General features: G+C 37.3%; 1 protein-coding gene across 1 annotated transcript in view; it reads right to left on the bottom strand.

Annotated features, from left to right (window-relative positions):
• Positions 1-22,076, bottom strand: part of KIF14 (kinesin family member 14) — a 67,222-nt gene that overhangs the window by 15,907 nt on the left and 29,239 nt on the right. Inside the window, exons 16-22 of the mRNA XM_011990588.1 lie at positions 21,760-21,907; positions 20,841-20,993; positions 18,050-18,176; positions 12,903-12,996; positions 11,971-12,100; positions 7,530-7,630; positions 2,130-2,224 (exon numbers count right to left, since the gene is read on the bottom strand). Of these exons, the coding sequence (XP_011845978.1) occupies positions 2,130-2,224; positions 7,530-7,630; positions 11,971-12,100; positions 12,903-12,996; positions 18,050-18,176; positions 20,841-20,993; positions 21,760-21,907 (848 nt within the window). The remainder of the gene's footprint in view (positions 1-2,129; positions 2,225-7,529; positions 7,631-11,970; positions 12,101-12,902; positions 12,997-18,049; positions 18,177-20,840; positions 20,994-21,759; positions 21,908-22,076) is intronic.

The following is a 22,076-nucleotide window of genomic DNA, read 5'->3' as shown; positions in this document are numbered from 1 at the left end:
GAGACGGGTGGATCACGAGGTTGGGAGATCAAGACCAGCCTGGCCAACATGGTGAACCCTGTCTCTACTAAAAATAAAAAAAAAAAAAGAGTTTGGTTTTGTAAAGAGAAAAAAGAAAAGCTACAAAACCCAAAGCTACAGCAGGGTAACGATGACTCAATATCATTATGATGATAATGACTACAGTATAGTCATCGAGAATAGTTAACTATATATTCTCTATTTAAGAAGATAATTGTATTAATGCATTCTAAAACCCAACAAAAGCATTTTAGAAATATCTGCAAAAATACAGTAAAATATATGGCCCTGAATTTTACAAGTTAAGATACTTGCTCAACTTCCCAAAGCTAGAAAGTGCTAGACACTGGGGTACAGCCCCTCATCCCCAGGCCTGGTGCCCCTTCCACCACTCACAGCTGCCCAGACGGGGTCCTACTAAGTTCACATGTGGGTTTCCATTTCCGTCTTTGAAAACCGCAAATAAGCAAAGACTTTTTCTATCTCTGACTTCCCTTAAAATTATTTTTGTAAAGTATCTTACTCAGATAATACCAAATAAATAAGTTGCTACCACAGATATATATCTTTTTATTTTGCTGGTAAATAAAAAACCCACAGCATATTTTAATCTACCTTAGATTACATAAGTAGTAGGATCACAATTATCTTCCTAAAAGAAACCCTAATTTCTAAAATTTTAAGTCAAGATGAGATATAATACCTTTTATGGCTACTCATATTCTATTAGAACCTTTATCAAATAGGTATTATGTTACATAATTATTTTAAAATTTTTGTTTACTAAATATGTGTACTGTAAAGTGCATATATCTTAAGTGTACAGCTGATTTATATATGCGTACGTATGTAAACCCCACTTAGTTCAACGTATACAACATTTCCACCATCCCATCCCAACAGGTTTCCTCTTCTGGGTTACTAACTCCCAACAGAGGTAACCACTATTCAGTTCTAAACTACTCTGGCTTTTGTCACCATAGTTTAGTTTGCCTGTCCTTAAACTTCATATAAAAGGAATCATGTAGTATACACTCTTTTGGATCTGGCTTCTTTAACTCAACATTATGTTTCTGGAATTCATCCAGGTTATTGTGTGAATCAGTCATTCCTTCTTTTTTATTGCTGCATAGTAATCTATTGTTAGCAGGTAGTAATTTTTTTTTTTTTTTGATGGAGTTTCATTCTTGTTGCCCAGGCTGGAGTGCAGTGGCGCCATCTCGGCTCACCGCAACTTCTGCCTCCCAGGTTCAAGTGGTTCTCCTGCCTCAGCCTCTCAAGTAGCTGGGATTACAGGCGTGCGTCACCACGCCCAGCTAACTTTGTATTTTTAGTAGAGACTGGGTTTCTCCATGTTGGTCAGGCTGGTCTAGAACTCCCAACCTCAGGTGATCCACTCACCTCAGCCTCCCAAAGTGCTAGGATTACCAGTCATGCAGCTGCCTGGCCCAGCAGGTAGTAATTTTTAAATTGTAATTATTACAGGTAGTTACACATATACAATTTACAGTGTATCCTCTCCTCCTACATTTTAAAATAACATTATAATAAATATCGGTACAAAATATTTACAGGAATAATTCCTTAACTTTTTTAAAAAAATTGAAATAATTTTGGGATAGATGATACATAGATCATTATGCAAAATTCAGAAGAAACCAAAGGGTATGCAGTGAAAAGGGTGCCTTCCTTCCTGTCCTGTCTCCATCCCCATGTACAACCAGCACTTTGGGGTTTTGGTGTAGTTCTCCAGAGAGATCTTATTCATTTACAAGCACCTATGTCCACATCTTCTTTTTTCTCTTCCTCACACAAATGATAGAATAAAATACATAATCCGCTGCACTTTGCTTTTTTCACTTGTAAGGAAGTAATATTCTCATACATTTTGGAATGAACACATCTTCCACATTTGAATTAGTTATTCTACTAAAAGGTTTTGAAATAAATCACAGAGCACAGAATTTTTGAAGTGGAAAGGAATTTTACAGAGGAATCGGAAGCTTCCAGGAAATGAAATGATTTGCACAAAGACAAGAAAAAATGTAATGGTAGAACAAGGACTTAATGCTTTTCTCGCCGTGCAGAAAATGTGAAGAAAAAAATACCTGATGAATGTGAAGAATGCAAATTCTTAATTGGGTGAACTTGTATGTCATGTAAACAACCAGAAATTCTTCTGTTCTTCATCAAACTCCTGCTCCTGAAAAAAGACAAACCATAAGATTAGCAGTTCTGTACCACATGGAATAATATTATTAAGAATATTTATAAGTTCTCTAAAGAAAATGGACATTCATGTGTGTGTTTTTCATTAAAAATTTTCATCCAAGGAAAAATTCATTTGGTTAACTGAGCAAGAATTTTACTATTTACAGGCACTGTTCTAGGCAGATAGTTAATTAAACAGAATAAATCTTTATTGAGCACTACTATTTGCAGGCTCTGGATATTTTGGTAAAATGTGGCAAACCCGGTTTCTGGGCTCACTAGGCTTAAAGTCCGGAACCAAAGAGATAAATTAGGCAAATAATGACAATAAAGTAATGAATGTGATGAAGGCATAGAGTGTTGTGGTAGACTCTATAAAAAAACTTGACCTGGCCCAAGAAGCCAGGGGGCCTCCTTGGAGCAGTGACCCTCAAGGATAAGTAAAACTTAGCCAAACAGAGGGCAGGCTTGGGAAACAGGCACAAGCAACAGGAAGACTTGATAAATGAAAGTAGTGTACATGCAATGAACCAAACGAGGTTCAGAAGGACTGTGGCCTATAATGTAAGAGAGAGAGCACCAAGGGATGAGGCTGGGAGGTGCACAGGGGCCAGCTTGAGGTGGTCTTTGTATGTCAATAAAGCTTGGATTTTATCCTGAGGAAATTATCCAGGGAAGGATTTTATCTTATTTTTTTAAGTGGCCGAGTTGGGATTTATTTATTTTCTTTCAACTTTGATTTTAGGTTCAAGGGGTACACGTGCAGGTTTGTTACATGGATAAATTTCATGCTGTGGGGGTTTGGTCTACAGATAATTTTGTCACACAGGTAACAGGCATAATACCTGATGGTATTAAAGAGTTTTTCAATCCTCACCTTCCTGCCACCCACCATCCTCAAATAGGCCCCAGTGTCTATTATTCACTTCTTTGTGTCCATGTGTACTCAATGTTTCAAGGAAAGATTTTAAATAGGGAAGTGATTTAGGTAAATAAACATGAAAGTAGGTATCTGCTACACTGTGTGCAAAGCATAATACCTGTGAAGTGCAGCAGTGGTACAAATGGAAGAAATGTTTCTATCTCTAATTGCTCTTTTTGCTGACCTCTTTTTCCTCAGCCTATAAAAATGCCCCAATTTCTGCTTTGAGTTTGCTTGGCTGCCTAAGCTGTTATTTTGTTTCTTTCTGTTTGCTTCTTGAAAATGGAGGCCACCCTTTCTGCTACTGGAGAAAGCAGCCTACCTCCATATTGCCATTCATCTATAAATTTTTTAAACCCAAATTCTAATTCCTATGTCGATGAAACTAACAGAGCAGTGATCTAGATCTAAATTTAGTGGATCCTTTGAAGTATTTTTTCCTAACACAACTCTGTACTACAGTTGGCCACTCAAAGGAAAATACTATTTGTTGAAAAGATTATTAAGCCAAAGCATTCTATCACTAGTAGCCTAAATGTTTCAAATATAAAATTTTCGCTATGAACTCCTACAAAAACACAGAAATAGGACTGATAAAAGGGAAAGGAAATATCAATTCTCAAATATTACAGTTTCTCTACTTAGCGGTGAAAAAAAGTATATCATTACAGCAAGTCTAAACTAGGAAAACAAGTATTCTTGCAACAATATCATAGTTAAACAATGTTTAAACCCAAGTAAAATGCTTGTCATATTACTTTCAAAGAGTTTTTACTTAACATCAGAGGGAAATTTACTTTTAACTGTCAACAGTATATATCAAAATTTATAGGCAGCCAAACCAGTCTATTTTATTGTAGAACGACTGTGGCATATCATTGCCCAGTAGAAGTTCTATAATTAAGAATCTGTCAGTGTTTCCATTACCTGCAGGCATTCTCAGAGTTTGGAATTCTGTCATAAACATTCTTACAAGGCTGAAACTTCATATACAAGGTCTCAGACTAAGAGCAATTCATTTTTTTAAAAATATGATACTTTTAAATTATAGAAGTATCCAAAAATATCTTTGTGAAATGAAAACACCCAATTTGAAAATCTTAGAAAACGCTGAGATGTTTTGATTTTTGGTAACATTTTAAATTTCTGCTGATTCCCTAATTATTAACTTAAAAGTCAACAGAAAATATGATGTAAATTACCAACATACAGGAGGCTAAAAGTTTTTTTTCTTTTTTTTAGAGACGGAGTCTCCCTCTGTCACCCAGGCTGGAGTGCAGTGGCGGGATCTCGGCTTACTGCAAGCTCCGCCTCCCAGGTTCATGCCATTCTCCCGCTTCAGCCTCCCGGCTATAAACAGATTTAAACTTTGTACATTTAGAATTGTAAATCACAATATAACCATTAATAATGAGCATTAAACTTTTAGCCTACTGGGGCCTGGCGTGGTGGCTCACACCTATAATCCCAGCACTTTGGGAGGCCAAGGTGGGCGGATCACAAGGTCAGGAAATCGAGACCATCCTGGCTAACGCAGTGAAACCCCGTCTCTACTAAAAATACAAGAATTAGCCGGGCATGGTGGCGGGCGCCTGTAGTCCCAGCCACTCGGGAGGCTGAGGCAGGAGAATGGCATGAACCTGGGAGGTGGAGGTTGCAGTGAGCCGTGATCGCACCACTGCACTCCAGCCTGGACGACAGAGCGAGACTCCGTCTCAAAAAAAAAAAAAAAAAAAAAAAAAAGCTCTTTATAATAAAAAAATACAAAACTAGCAATCCTAAAATCCAAAGATATTCATAAATCATTCTCTGATGAATTTATTGGTCTGGTTTAAATTTTTGGGTTACTCTAAGTTGGCTTAAATATCTCAAGCTCTATCTACTCAATTTCACCTAAGGACCATATTTAGCTCACTTCAGTGCCAGAAGCCAGCTCTTTCAAGTCCTCAATACAAATCACTTGAAGATATTACCATCTGTTACTGGTACTGGACGGAAATCAGCTTCTCTGTATTCTAAGATTTAATCTTATTCAATATATATTAAGCATCCACTAATAATCAGAGCTGCCATTTATTGAATGCCCACCCACTGTAATATGTGCTTTATATGCACTATCTCTAATCCTCATAACAACTCTGCAACATAACCATCATGAGTTCCATGTTGTCAATCATGGTGGTCATAGTAGAAGTAGCAGGAGCAGCAGCTGCTCTATACATAGGACCTCACTTAATCTTAATAATAAATCCCTGTAAAGTAGGTATATATTACTGTCTTCATTTTAGATGAGAAAATTGAAGGCTAGGGATGTAATGTCACTTGTACATGACCACACTGAGCATGGATTAGAACCCAGGACCCTGATATCAGAGCTTGTAACCTTTTTACTATGTTATATTGTAGGGGATAGAGATATGTTCCCTACACTCAACGAGCTCATTTCTGTGTAAAAGATATGCTTTGTATTTCATTCAGGATAATGCTTGCTATGTATTAGCAATTTCTTTCCATAGCTTAGAGGTTATCATATGACCAATAAAGCAGAAATAATGGGGGAAAGCTGCTATAAAATAGTTTCATCTCTTTGAGGAAAATTATAAATGAGTTTAAAATAAGCCAAGTCAAAAACAATGCTATAGGCCTAAAACGATTTAGAAACCCGAATGGATTCTGATCTGCAGCTGAAGGCAATGAAGTTTAAGAAAACAAAAAACAATTAGCTTAAACAGAAGGATGCTACTCTTTCATATACAATGGAGAGGCGATATGGCATAGCAGTTAAGAAAATCAGGAGCTTTGGAGTCACCCAGACATATCAGCTCTGTGACTTTGGACGAGTCACTCAACCTCTCTAAATTCTCAGTTTCTTCATCTGTAAAATAAGGGTAATGACAATACCTACTTCATAGGTTTGTAGTGTGTACTAGGTGAGATAAGGCTCAGTAAGCATTTAATAAATGCTCTTAGTAACAATGATGCTTCTGCTGACAGATAAATACTATTGACCCTTACATCCGAAAAATCTCCAGCTCCATCCACCAAAGTTCTAAACCCAAATATACACCTGGATGCCCCCGAGAATCTCAAATTCTTCATGTTCAAAATTAAACTCCTCTTAAACGCTCCATTTCAGGCAATACGACTTTCCTCTAGTCAGTCACCCAATTTAAAACCAGGAGTCATCCTAGCACCCTTCACACCTTCAGCCCCACAACCAGTCTCTGCATTCTATTGATTCTGCATCCTGAATATGTATAAACTCCACTTTCCTCTTCACTGCATTTAAAAATCCTTCTGTCTGGCCTCAGTTCAGGTTTTTGTCAACTGCTCCTGCCTCTACTTTCCTCAATTCCTGGTCTTTCAGGACAGGGAGTATTTTGTATTCATCTTTGCTTCCTCAGGGCATGGCAGACAGTGGTCATCAAATAAATACTTGCTTAAAAACCAAACCAAACTAGGAGGCTAAATTGGCTCCAAGGCCTTTCCAAGATACCATTTTGCCTCTCTATAATCTAAGTATCTGAGATCTACGCAGAACTAGTTTTTCCTTGGAAAGCATCTATTATTCACCATGGAAGACTTTTATGTTTTGAGTTAATAAGCAACATTTGTCACATATAGAAGTTGTCTATCACCATGATTTATTCTTTTGTGGAGTTCATACTAGTTTACTGCATTTAAAATTCTGTACCTTACAAGAAAGTATCATAGAATATACCAAGTTCTTGAGAAAGGGTAATTTTTTTTTTTTTTTTTTTTTTTTTTGAGATAGAGTCTTGCTCTGTCGCCCAGGCTAGGGTGCAGCGGAGCGATCTCAGCTCAGTGCAAGTTCTACCTCCCGGGTTCACACCATTCTCCTGCCTCAGCCTCCCATGTAGCTGGGAGTACAGGTGCCCGCCACCACGCCTGGCTAATTTTTTGTATTTTTGGTAGAGACGGGGTTTCACCACATTAGCCAGGATGGTCTCGATCTCCTGACCTTGTGATCCACCCACCTCGGCCTCCCCAAAGTGCTGGGATTACAGGCGTAAGCCACCACACCTGGCCAGAGAAAGGGTAATTTAAAAGTAATTAAATACTGTTCATTTTTACGGAAAATTTAATTTATGCTACTCTAAGTTGCTCTTAAGACTTACATGATGAAACACTGAAAATCTGGTTTCTCTTCTGACTAATAAACAATTTAATGCCCTAAGTGCTGTAATTTGATGAATAATATATTATTCCTCTTATAGTTCTGGGTTTCCTATCCAGACATCTATCATGACAATGGTTCTTTTAAAATAAGGAAATAATATATATGATATACAATTTACACACACACGCGCGCGCGGAAACAGGGCAAGAAAACCACTAACAAAAATGTCTTTACCTCCTTCTAGAAAGTGAAGAAACTGGTGTATCTGTAATGTCAGGTTCCCATTCATCTTCAGGATCACAAAAGACATCTTCATCTCTGTTACTACCATTACTCTAAGAAAAATATAATATATAGTTTCAGTTAATTTGGGGTGAAAAAAATGTTTAGTAACTAAGAAAAAAAAGATTAAATCCTTTGTTACATTTAAACCATAAAATTAGCAAGATTATATATTATCTGATAAGTCTAAAAAATCATTCCTGATCAAATTAACAATCAATCACACGATGATACGGATGATATTAAAAGACATCTACTTTTAATAAAAACAATAGAAATCATTAAATAATTCAGGAATAATAAATTTGGATTTATAAGAATAGTAAAAACATAAACAATAAAATCCTCAGGAGAGACACAAAAAGAATAATCTGATGAAGTTAAGATGTAGTCACTTCCTGGTTGAATATCTTGATCAGGATTATAGTCTATATTTTACATATTTAAAATAATAACAATTACAGTTCTAGCAAAATGCTACAAAGAACTTGATTCAGAGACAGTATAATTATACAGAAAAATAAGTAAAAAATTGCAATGAATGGTTAAAAGTAGGAGGTTAAGTTAAAGCTAGGTTAATTCAACCACTAGGTTTTAAAGTATATATCAAGGCAAGAATAATCAAATGACCTCCATGCTACTTTTGTTGTTCTAAAAACACAAGCAATTCATATTAATTGTAGAAAATTTAGAAATTATTAATACATATAAACACAAAGAAAAAAATTAAAACCACTCATAAACCCATCGTTTTCACATAAACATTGTCAATGCTTTGGTATGATTGCTTTCAGCCTTTTTGGATTTTCTATTATGAATATACTTCGCATTTATGACATAAACCCTACTTCTTCATGGTGTAAGAATTCTCTTTTTTTCTTTTGTAGGGAGAAGGCTGGGCTCAAGTGATCCTCTCATCTCAGCCTCCCAAAGTGCTGGGATTACAGAGCAACCTTGACCTTCTGGACTCAAGTAATCCTCTAACCTCAGCCTTCCAAGCAGCTGGGACTCCAGGCATGCACTACCACATCTGTCTAATTTTTAGATTTTTGGTAAAAGAGACAGGGTCGGCCGGGTATGGTGGCTCATCTCTGTAATCCCAGCATTTTGGGAGGCTGAGGCAGGCGGATCACCTGAGGTCAGGAGTTTGAGATCAGCATGGCCAACATGGTAAAATCCTGACTCTACTAAAAATGCATAAAAAAAAAAAAAATTAGCTGGGTGTGGTGGCACGTAAGCCAGATACTCAGGAAGCCGAGGAACAAGAATTGCTTGAACCTGGGAGGCGAAGGTTGCAGTGAACCAAGATTGTGCCACTGCACTACAACCTGGGCGACAGAGCGAAACTCTGTCTCAAAACAAACAAACAAATAAGCAAACAAACAAAAACTACGTTACCCAGGCTGTTCTTGAATTCCTGGGCTCAAGTGATCCTGCAGCCTTGGCCTCCACCGTGCCCGACCCTGCTAACATTTCTTTTAGGATTTTTATAGCTGTGTTCATATTAAGATTAGTTCGTAGGCCAGGCACAGTGGCTCACGCCTGTAATCCCAGCACTTCGGGAGGCCGAGGTGAGTGGATCACAAGGTCAAGAGATTGAGACCATCCTGGCCAACGTGGTGAAACCTCGTCTCTACTAAAAATCTAAAAATTAGCTGGGCATGGTGGCGCGCAACTGTAGTCCCAGCTACTAGGAAGGCTGAAGCAGGAGAATTGCTTGAACCGGGAGACAGAGGTTGCAGTGAGCTGAACTCGCGCCATTGCACTCCAGCCTGGCGATGGAGTGAGACTCCGTCTCAAAAACAAACAAACAAACAAACAAAAAAGATTGGTTGGTAATTCTCTTCTGAGTCATCTTTTCAGTTTTTGTGGTTTTTGTTTGTGTTGTTTTTAATCACTTATTCTAGCATAAGATAAACTGTGACACTTTCTATTTATTGCTATGTTCTAGAATAGTTTAAACAGAGTAAGATTTATCTGTTCTTTGGCAGTTTAAAAGAGCTTACCCATAAGAGTGTCTGAGATTAGCACCTTCTTTTCCTACACTTTTTTTTTTTTTTGAGGCCAGTTTGTTGACGAATGTTTCAAATTATTGCATGGTTATTCACCTATGAAGTCAAATTTCATAATTTATCTTTTTTCTAAAAAGTCTTGTCTTTGTAGGAAATTGTCAAATTTATTACCATAAAGTTTTATAGTAACATAATTTTTAAATGTTTTCTTTATGTTTACTTAAATGCCACTTCTCATTTCTAAAATCACATTTATCTTTTCAAAGAACAAGAGCTTATATTTATTAATTTCTAATTAATTAATTATTGCTTTTATCTCATCATGATTCCTTTCATTGCTTTCCTTTGTTTTACTTTGTTTTTATTTTCATTTTTCCATTAAACAATTGAAGTGTTAGGCTACAATTTGGCAGCATCCTCTAAGTTTTTCCATATGATAACTTCATTACTATAATGATCTAAATAGTATATAGTTCCATACGGAGTTACATTATTTAAAGGTAGCATATTTTACAAATAGTAGCAATGCAACAATTTAATACATGCTGCAACTATTTTAGGGATAATTTTATGGATAATTAGATAATATGAACTTTAAACTTTAAATTCATACCTCTCACAAAACACCATAATAAATTCTATGTGATTCAAAGATGTGAACTTTTTTTTTAATTAAAAGAAAATGCAGGGGTTGTACAATGTTTAAGTAAGATCTCTGGAATAATAGATGGATTCAAATTTACCAAATTAAAAATGCCTGTATAACAAAATGAAACCAAAAAGATGATATAATTAGGAAAAAAAAAGGGTATGATAAATATAAAGGCTTATCAAAATATGTAAATAACTTTTAGAGCTATATTAATTTCCTACATTTCATTTAACAAAAAATTCAAAGAGCATGAACACATACTTTACCCCTAAAGAAAAAACAGTGAAATCCCAAGTCCCTAGATTTACTAGTTATTAAAATACAGGTTGCGGCCGGACACGGTGGCTCACTACTGTAATCCCAGCACTTTGGGAGGCTGAGGCGGGCAGATCACGAGGTCAGGAGATCGAGACCATCCTGGCTAAGACAGTGAAACCCTGTCTACTAAAAATACAAAAAAAAAAAAAAAATTAGTCGGGCGTGGTGGCAGGTGCCTGTAGTCCCAGCTACTTGGGAGGCTGAGGCGGGAGAATGGCATGAACCCGGGAGGCGGAGCTCGCGTTGAGCTGAGATTGCGCCACTGCACTCCAGCCTGGGGGCAGAGTGAGACTCCGGCTCAAAAAAAAAAAACATACAGGTTGTGCACAATGGCTCACACCTGTAATCCCAACACTTTGGGAGGCTAAGGTGAAAGGATTGCTTGAGGCCAGGAGTTAAAGACCAGCCTGGGCAACATAGCAAGACTCTGTCTCTATTAAAAAATAATAATAATAAGGCCAGGTGTGGTGGCTCACGCCTGTAATCCCAGCACTTTGGGAGGCCAAGGCGGGTGGATCACCTGAGGTCAGGAGTTCAAGACCAGCCTGGCCAACATGGTGAAACCCCGTCTCTATTAAAAAAATACAAAAATTAGCTGGGGCTGGTGGCAGGCACCTGTAATCCCAGCTATTCAGGAGGCTGCAGCAAGAGAATCGCTTGAACCTGGGAGGCAGAGGTTGTAGTGAGCTGAGATCTCACTATTGCACTATAGCCTATGTGACAAGAGTAAACTCCATTTCAAAAAATATATATATATACACACACACACACATATATACACACACACATATATATGTGTAAAATGCAAACTGGTAACATTGGTAAATGGCAATATTTCTGGCAAGCAATTTGTCGGTAAGCATCAGAGTGTAATAAAAAGTTCATATTTTAGTTTCATTTTGGAAAATATGAGAAAATAGGATATTAAAAACTACTATGTACAGAGATTTTTTAGTTGTGACTCTAACAGGCAGCAGGCAGCTGGAAGCACTCAAAGGACAGCAATGGAGAAATGTAAATAGGCAAAAAGGTACATTAGGCTTAGGAAGATCATTTCAAACGATGTAATATCATTTATGTCTATCAAATTTCTTCTTTCCTTAAGCTTAAATGTAAAATTTTTTAAATATACAATTATGACAATAGATTCCACTATTAAATTTCTCTTTTATACCTATAACTGTATTAAAACAATCCAATAAAACTCCATTTAAATGTAAAAATAAATATATATAATTGTTAATACTGGTTGGTTTAGGTAATTGACAGATTGCCTTTTGTTTTCCAAATTTTCTATACAGAGAATATGTCACTTTTATATATATATATATATTTCACCAAAAGCAGGTACTTGAACTTTTATACTTTCTTATTTTAAAAAGTTTATAGAGATTTTAATAATATTCCAAACCTCATAAAGTTCTTTCATTGCTGCAAGTTTAGATTCAAACTTTTCCAGACTCCAGAATGTTGAGATTCCTAGTTTCAGGTTACGAACCCGAATAGAAGTGTCAGAACTACTTTTATCTGATACATCATGTCTGAAAGAAAAACAAACAAAAAAAGCTTATCATGAAACATACACACCCATTTATACTAAGAGTTTTCTGGGGTAGATAATTTCCCTTAAAATTCCATCCACTGATTAAGTCTTTCCACAGTTAAGTATTTTTATTATAGTAATAATCATATAAGTATATAACATATAAAAATAACATAAAAAATTTTTAAAGTCAAAAATTTCTAATAAGGTATGTTCCTTTTGAACAATGAAATACTGATACATTTTCAACTCAAAAGAAAATTAGCAAATTACTAAAACAACTAAAATTATTTTATTTATAAATACACTAGTATGTTAATTGTTGAAATCTCTCTTACTCCAGAATGACCTCTGAAACAGTAAAGTCTCACTGCGGATTCTGATACCAGCTCTTTCCTACAGCTGTAGAACGGACTTTAGAGAAACTAAATGATAGCCAGGCACGGTGGGTCACGCCTATAATCCCAGCATTTTGGTAGGCCAAGGCAGGTGGATCACAAGGTCAGGAGTTTGAGACCAGCCTGGCCAACATGGTGAAATCCCATCTCTACCAAATACAAAAATTAGCTGGATGTGGTGGCACACGCCTGTAATCCCAGCCACTCAGGAGGCTGAGGCAGGAGAACCGCTTGAACCCAGGAGGTGGAGGTTGCAGTGAGCCCAGATTGCGCCACTGCACTCCAGCCTGGGCAACAGAGCAAGACTCTGTCTCAGAAAAAAAAAAAAAAAGAGAAAGAAACTACATGATATAAAGGCCAACTTGTTTAAAACATTTATAATCAGGATAATTAATTACTCACCTGCCAAAAACATAGTATGTTTTCAGTTTGCTGCTGATCGCATTGGCTTCCTGAATCATCATTGAGAGTTTCATAGAGCTCCAAGTTGTCTGCACTAGTACAAAGCACACAGAAAAGATTCAAAATACATACATGGGCACTAACATATATCATTAAGCAAAACAATTCCTAAAAAAAAATTACTGATTGTAAATGAATGGTTTTAACTCTATATTGCAGAAGGATAATGATATTTGAGTAATTTGGTGAAATAAAACATTTTTCCTGTAAAATGAGGTCTTTTGCCTGTAGAAAGATTTAAGAAAATTGAAGTTGATGTAAAAAAGATAAGCCAAAGACAATGCTTTACTTTCTAATATCTAGAAAAAAAATTTTTTTTCTAATGTTTTTATTTCTTCCTCATTTCTAAATTCTTTCAAATATTGGGTATTCTATAGCCTTACTTATATAGAAACATGCCCTTTTGTACTTTGTCTAAAAATTAAAATATATATATGTGTGTATATGTCAAGACATTAAAATAAAAAAGAAAAATAATTTAGTGCATAATTTCACTTTCCTTTTTTTTGAGTCAGGGTCTCCCTCTGTCGCCCCAGCTATAGTACAGTGGCTGGATCATGGCTCACTGCAACCTTGACCTCCCCAGGCTCAAGTGATCCTCCCATCTCAGCCTTCCAAGTAACTGGAACTACAAGTGCATGCCACCACACCCAGCTAACTTTTTTATATTTTGTAGAGATGGGGTTTCGCCATGTTCCTCAGGCTGGTCTTGAACTCCTGGGCTTAAGCAATCTGCCTGCCTCAGCCTTCCCAAGTGCTGGGATTACAGGCATGAGTTACACCATTACACCCACCCCCAGCTCCTAATTTGAATTTAAGATTCTGACTGGGCACAGTAGCTCATGTCTATAATCCCCACATTTTGGGAGGCTGAGGCAGGAGGATCACTTGAAGGCCAGAATTTCAAGGCCTGCCTGGGCAATATAGTGACACCCTATCTCTAGAAAATAAAATAAATTAGCCAGGCAAGGTAGCATGCACCTGTGGTCCTATGTACCTGTAGTCCTACCTACGGGAGAGCCTGAGACAAGAGGATCACTTGAGCCCAGGAGTTTGAGGTTGCAGTGAGCTATGATGGCACCCTGCACCCCAGCCTGTGTGACAGAGCAAGACTTTGTCTCAAAAAAAAAAAAAAAAAGATTTTACCATGAATATTTTCTATATTGTTGAGGCAAACTTATAACCAATAGTCTACTAAAAATAGCTTTTTGGAAGGATAAACTCATTATTCATAAGAATTAAAAAATCAAGTAATCATTGTAAGGCACTATCTAGGCCCTCAGAAGAATAAAAGTATTTATTTCTGGCAATAGATACAAAGAGTATTGGCTGGGTGAAGTGGCTCACGCCTATAATCCCAGCATTTTGGGAGACAAAGGCAGGCGGATCACCTGAGGTCAGGAGTTTGAAACCAGCCTGGCCAACATGGTGAAACACCGTTTCTACTAAAAATACAAAAATTAGCCAGGCGTGGTGGCGCATACCTGTAGTCCCAGCTACTCGGGAGGCTGAGGCAGGAGAATTGCTTGAACCCACGAGGCAGAGGTTGCAGTGAGCTGAGATTGCGCTACTGCACTCCAATGCACTCCAGCCTGGGCGACAGAGCAAGACTCTGTCTCAGGAAAAAAAAAAAAAAAAAAGAGTGTTAATATTTTAAAAGCTATTTTAAAGAAGATATAGAAACTACACAACATACCTACCAAGTATTCTTGCTAAAAAACTGAACCTGAATTTGATAGGCCTATAGATCTAACTACCACTTTCTAGGGAACACTGGAACAGAGGAGCCTGTTAAGCAATACCAGGGAGACACAATCAGCAAAATCCAGAATCCAAAAAACCTCTACAGGACAAATAATCTGATTTCTTCAACAAATTATTAGATGAAAGAGAAGAGTGAATTTACAGATTAAAAGAGACTTAAAAGGCACATCTACCAAACACAATGTGTAGATCATATTGGTATCCTGATTCAAACAAATCAAGTTTTTTTTTTTCTTTTTAAAAAAGGATGAAACAATCCAGGAAATATGAATATGGAGTAAATGTGTGATATGTAAGAAATTATTATTAATATAGTTATGATGGCAATGCTTAAAAGAGTGACAGAGAAAGAGAGAGAAGGAGAGCAAAAAGAGAGTCCTTATCTAATTTAGAGATACACAGTGAAGTGTGTACACCTTAAATGATATGATGTCTGGGATTTGCTTCAAAATAGTCCAGGGAAGCAGTGAGTTTGAGGATAGTGGCAACAAGATTGAGCATGTGTTGATAATCACTGAAGTTGGATAAATATATAAAGGCTTACTACAGCAATTTCTACTTTTATAGTTTGTTTAAAATTTTCCATAATAAAAAAAGATTATATTAAAAATATGCTGTGTTTTACACAGAAATGTACCAAAAAAAAGTGCAATCAAAAGTCTCCCAGGACTTGGCTAGGCATGGTGGCTGACACCTGTAATCCCAGCACTTTCAGAAGCCAAGGCAGGCAGATCACTTGAGGTCAGAAGTTTGAGACCAGCCTGGCCAACATGGTGAAACCCTGTCTTTACTAAAAATACAAAAATTAGCTGGTGATGCATGCCTGTAGTCCCAGCTACTCGGAAGCTGAGGCAGGAGAATCACTTGAGCCTGGGAGGCAGAGGGTGCAGTGAGCCGAGATCACACCACTGCATTCCAGCCTGGGCAAAATCCCAGCACTTTGGGAGGCTAAGGTGGGTGGATCACGAGGTAAGGAGGTAGAGACCATCCTGGCCAACATGGTGAAATCCCATCTCTACTAAAAATACAAAAACTGTACTCCCAGCTACTTCGGAGGCTGAGGCAGGAGAATCGTTTGAACCCGGGAGGTGGACGTCGCAGTGAGCCAAGATCGCGCCACCATACTCCAGCCTGCCAACAGAGCAAGACTCTGTCTCAAAAACAGAAAGGTCTCACAGGACTTAATGCCTTCACTGGTGAAATCTACCAAACAATTAAAGAAGAATTAACGCTAATCCTTCTCAAACTCTTCCAAAAAGCTGAAGAGGAACATTTCCAATTCCTTTTGCAAGGCCAGCATTACCCTGATACTAAAGCCAGACAAAGACACTACAAGAAAAGAAAATTACAGGCCAATATCCCTGATGAACATAGATCCAAAATCCTTCAACAAAATACTAGCAAATCAAATTCAACAGCACATTAAAAGGATCATACACCACGATCAAGTGGGGTTTATCACTGAGATGCAAGGATGGTTTAACATATACAAATCAATAAATGTGATATACCACATTAACAGAATAAGGATAAAAATCGTATCATCATTTCAATAGGTGCAAAAAAGCATTTGACAAAGTACAACATCCTTTTATGATACTGTCAACAAATTAGATATAGAAGAATGTACCTCAACATAATAAAGGCTATATATGACAAGCCCACACCTAACATCTTCAATGGCAAATAGTTGAAAGTTTTTCCTTTAAGATCAGGCACATGACAAGGATGCCTACTCTCACCACTTGTATTCAACATAGTGCTGGAAGTCCTAACAAAACCAGTTGGGTAAGAAAAAGAGACAAAAGATATCCAAACTGAGAAGGAAGAAGTAAATTGTTTGTTTACAGATGACATGATCTTATATATTAGAAAACTTTAACACCACCAAAAGTGAAATAAGCCAGACATAGAAAGATAAATACTATATGATCTCACTTATATGTGGAATCTAAAAATGTTGAACTGATAGGCACAGAGAGTAGAATGATGGTTACCAGGAAATATAGGATAGGGGAATAGGAAGATGTTTGTCAAAGGGTACAAAGTTTCAGTTATACAGGATCAATACACTCTGGAGGTCTAATGTACAGAAAGTTGCCTAGAATTAATAATGATATTGTATACTTGAAATAGGAGAGTATATCCTAAGTTTCCTCATGACCAAAAAAAAAACTAGGTGAGATGATAAATATGTTAACTAGCTTGATTATGGTAATCATTTTGCAATATATGTAAAAACATCACGTTGTACATCTTAAATATACATAATTTTTATTTGTTAATTATACCTCAGTAAAGCGAGAAAAAGTATCTCTTAAGAAAAAAGTGTCTAAGTGAAAAAGAAAACAAAGTAATCCATGATGAAGCACAACTATTAACAGATATAAAACAAGGATTAAGAATTAGAATAAGAGGCCGGGCGCGGTGGCTCAAGCCTGTAATCCCAGCACTTTGGGAGGCCGAGACGGGTGGATCACGAGGTCAGGAGATCGAGACCATCCTGGCTAACACGGTGAAACCCCGTCTCTACTAAAAAATACAAAAAACTAGCTGGGCGAGGTGGCAGGCGCCTGTAGTCCCAGCTACTCAGGAGGCTGAAGCAGGAGAATGGCGTGAACCCGGGAGGCGGAGCTTGCAGTGAGCGGAGATCCGGCCACTGCACTCCAGCCTGGGTGACAGAGTGAGACTCCCTCTCAAAAAAAAAAAGAATTAGAACAAGATACATTTTTTTAAAACATGCTGCACATTGAAATTTTGCTTACTATTTGATCAGTTGCAGTACCACTAACGAATTGCCAGACTGGGTGGCTTATAATCAACAGCAATTTATTGCTCACAGTTCAGGAGGCTGGAAGTCTGAGATCAGGGTTCCAGCATCGGTCAGGTTCTGGTGAGGGCCCTGTTCTGGGTTGCAGACTACCATCTTCATGCCATGTCCTCACTTGGTGGAAGAGGTGAGGGGACTCTCTGCAATTTCTTTCACAGGGGCACTAATTCTATCTATGAGGGATCTACCCTCATGACTGACTGACCTACCAAAGGCCCCCACTTCCTAACACCATTGCCTTGGAGGTTATGAATTCAATATATTAATTCTGGGGGAATACAAACATTCAGTCTAAAGCATTGATATAATAAATATCCTAAAAACCGAATATTCAAAAACAACCATTCATACAAATTTATTTAGATCCAGAAAAGTCAACTAGAATAAAATATTTTGAATATATAAAGGCAACTAATGGTAACATTTTAGTAATTATATTACATATAACATGCATAATTTTAGAAAATATTTGCTAAAATCAGCACATACTCACTTGTAAAAGTTTTATCCCTATTACTCCGATTCTGCTGTAGAATTTGTACTTCTTTAGCAATTTTTTGCTTTTCAGTTTCTAAAGCTTCCAGAATTCTTGCATGGCGGATGCTATGGTCTTCTAAAGCCTAATTGATATTCATTCATACAGACCCACATGTGAGAATATGCAAATAGAGAAATTATAACACCACATTGAGATGATGGATATACTAATTTGCTTCACTATAGTAACCATTTTACAATTTATATACCCCATAACATTGTATAACTTAAATATACACAATAAGACCTATTTTTAAAAAAGATTGATAATGATAACACACTATAGTAAACTTCATTTTATAGTACATGTTTTATTAAGCCTATATAGTTAACATGTTTTATGTGTTTTATTAAACATGAAAAGCTTTTAAAAATGATTTATAAAATTTCCTTATAAAATAATTTTCCCCACAACAGTATCATTAGGAATTTTTGATGACATAAATTACTCTTTTTTCTTCCCATTGATAGAAGTTAAAAAAACTAGAAAAAAAGAGGAAAAGAAGTCATTATATCAAAAAGACTCCTGCATGTGTATACTTATCACAGCACAATTCACAATTGCAAAGATATGGAATCAACCTAAGTGTCCATCAACCAATGAATGGATCGAGAAAATACACACACACACACACACACACACACACCATGGAATACTACCTAGCAATAAAAAACGAAATATCTTTTGCAGCAACTTGAATGGAACTGGAGGCAATAATTCTAAGTGAAGTAACTCAGGAATTGAAAACCAAATATCAGCATGGTCTTACTTATAAGTGAGAGCTAAGCTATGGGCATGCAAAGGCATATAGAGTGGTATAATGCAGCAGTCCCCAACTTTTCTGGCACCACAGACTGCTTTCATGGAAGACAATTTTTCCACAGACAGGGGCGCAGGGGTTGGTTTCAGGATGAAATGGTTCCAGCTCAGATCATCACGTATTAGATTCTCATAAGGAGCGTGCAACCTAAATTGTGAACTGTGTGTACTCCTGGTACAATGTACATTGAAGATTCAGAAAGAAGGAGGGTGGGAGAGGACAAGAAATGAAAAACTACCTATTGGATACAATGTAAGCTAGTCAGGTGAGAGGTGCACTAAATCCTAGACTTCACCACTATATAATTCATCCACGAAACCAAAGCCATTTGTACTTCTAAAGCTACTGAAATAAAAATAAATTAAAAATAAGAAAACTCAAAAAAGGCAGAAAAAAAAAGAAAAAAGGACAAACTGTTAAAAAAAAAAAAAAAAGAGGCCATATCCAAGAACACTTGTTGACTAAACAAAGAAGTTAAATTTAAAAGATACAAGAAATCTAGCTTAGCACAAGTAAGCATTATAATCCCAGTAATAATAATTGTTTTTCAAGATTTAAACAGTTCTATGTTTTTCTCCTAAACCACTCTGAGGTAGTTCACTAGTCACTTTGTGTCTGTGAGTTGACTAGTAGATCCATAATAACTGTATTATGGTACCAATACTTTGCAATTACTAGGAGTATTTTCTTCCACCCCAACTCCCACCCTGGTTTCCCCGACCTCACAAACTTGGAAAAAAGAGAAATAAAATTGCCATTTGAGAGAGTAAAACCTTAAGACTAAGATATAAGGAATCAAAACAGAGCTTACAAACTTTAGTGTTCATCAGAACATCCCACAGGGCTTCTTAAAATAGGTTCTGTGCCCCACTCTCAGTTTCTGCTTTAGTAGTTCTGGAGTGCAGCCTAAAACTTTGCATTTCTTTTTTCTTTTCTTTTTTTTTTTTTTCTTTTCAGACAGACTCTTGCTCTGTCACCAGGCTGGAGTGCAGTGCCACGATCTTGGCTCACTGCAAACCCGCCTCCCCGGTTCAAGAGATTCTCCTACCTCAGCCTCCTGAGTAGCTGGGATTACAGGCATGCGCCACCATGCCCAGCTAATTTTTGTATTTTTAGTAGAGACAGGGTTTCACCATGTTCGCCAAGATAGTCTCGATCTCTTGACCTCGTGATCCACCCGCCTCAGCCTCTCAAAGTCCTGGAATTACAGGCATGAGCCACCGTGCCCGGCCTAAAAATTTGCATTTCTAACATGTTCCCAAGGTGATGTTGATGTTGCTGGTCTAGGGACCACCCTTCAAGAACCACTAATAGAAAGAATGGCCCAAAATGTTGACAGTAAGGTGCCTAAAGGTATTAACATTCTGGTTTTATCCCTTAGGCTTGTGAAACTGAATAGTTGAGGCCCATGAAAGATGCCTTTATCCTCAATGACATGATAAAAGCAGGCAGGTGCCTAAGCTCGTAAGACTGAGGTAAGGAATGCCCTACTGTGAGTTCTGGAAACAGGCTGCTTGCTGCTCTTTCCACAGGCAGATGTTTCATTGTGACATCAGGATGTGACCCAGTATAAGAGCTGTGCCTTTTTTCCTTCCTCAGGTGTGCCCTAGTACTATTTCAGTTATTTAAATTACTTGGCATGACCAATGACCAGATAGTTGTAGATGCATAAAAAGAGAAAACTGGAGTGGAACTAGATGGAAATAAGAAGTCTGTCTCTTTCAAAATCTCTGTGTGACGTGTGAGCAGATCTGTGAGCATTACCAGGATTCAAGCTTTCGGGCAAGAAGTACTTTTCTCATCTACACATCTACAAACCTGGATTTGGCTCTCTTCTGTCAACATACCATAAGCAACTTATTTGGAAAAAGAAAAAAATTCAGCTTTTTCTCAGAATAGAGCACACTGGTTACACAATAAAATTACCTGTTTTGTAGCCAAAGTCTCCATTTCTAATCGCTTTTTGTTGACATATATTTCTTGTTCAAGATGCTGCTTTGCCTTTTCTAATTCCTCAATTATGTGATTAGCCTTCTGGTTATTTATTTCCTGCATTTTTTTCCTTTGAGACTCTTCTCTCTTTAAAGAATGATAATAAAAAATAACCCAGGCAAAAAAAGTAGCAAAAAAGTACAAAAGTCCCTTTCTTTAGCCAATGTACAAGAAATTACTCACTAATAGAAAAGTTGCCCTATTAAAGCTTCTCCACTTCATTCAGGTTAACTAAAAATAAATACCACTAGTCAAACTTTTTAAGAGTATTCTCTAAATGGGCTTCTGGGAACCCAAGATTTCCAATAAACCATGGAGACAGCCATGACTCAAGCGGCTAGAGGACAGAAGCTTTTTATTTTTCTTCTTTTTCCGATAGCCATTGTCTATTATTGCCACCAACTTGTCTCTTTTTTTTTTTGAGACAGGGTCTTACTCTGTCAAAGTTCACTGCAGCCTTGACTTCCCTGGGCTAGGTGATCCTCCTATCTCAGCCTCCTGAGTAGCTGGGACTACAGATGCATGCTACCACGCCCAGCTAATATCTTAAACTTTTTGGAGAGACCGGTCTCCCTACATTGCCCCCGGTTGGTCTTGAACTCCTGGGCTCAAGTAATCTGCCCACCTTGGCCTCCTAAAGTACTGGGATTACAGGCATGAGCCACCATGCCCAGCTCCGACTTGTTTCTTAAAGTAAAATTAAAGAGGGCCAAGACTCACTGTGGCTTTGATTCACTAATCTCTGATCTCTCCCAGTTCCCTTAAAGGGACGTAATCAACTTTATAGGCAACACATCACTTGGGGTACACTGTCGGAAAAAAATAAATAAATAAAACCAATTCTGCCTTTTACCAGTTCTGCTTCCAGTGCTTTTATTTTGCTTTCATACGCAGCTTTTTGAGAAGAAAGCTCTTGCTGAGCCATTTCTTTTGCAATCTGGATTCCTTGCATCATTTCTTCCTTTGCCTTCAACTGCGCCTCTTTTATTTCTGCTTCGAGTCTACAATGTAGCAAGATGTTTACAGGATACATGTTAAGAATTCTTTATACATCGTAATAGTTCTTAATCCTACTGAAAAGTTTTCCATTGAACAAAAGTTTAAATCTTAAAACTTAATTTCTGACATTCTATCAACAGTGTTTTTAAATTTTTCACTGGCTCTACAATT

Source organism: Mandrillus leucophaeus, unplaced genomic scaffold (assembly GCF_000951045.1).
Source record: "Mandrillus leucophaeus isolate KB7577 unplaced genomic scaffold, Mleu.le_1.0 Scaffold38, whole genome shotgun sequence".
Lineage (NCBI taxonomy): Eukaryota > Metazoa > Chordata > Mammalia > Primates > Cercopithecidae > Mandrillus > Mandrillus leucophaeus.
This window is presented reverse-complemented; position numbering and strand designations above follow the sequence as displayed.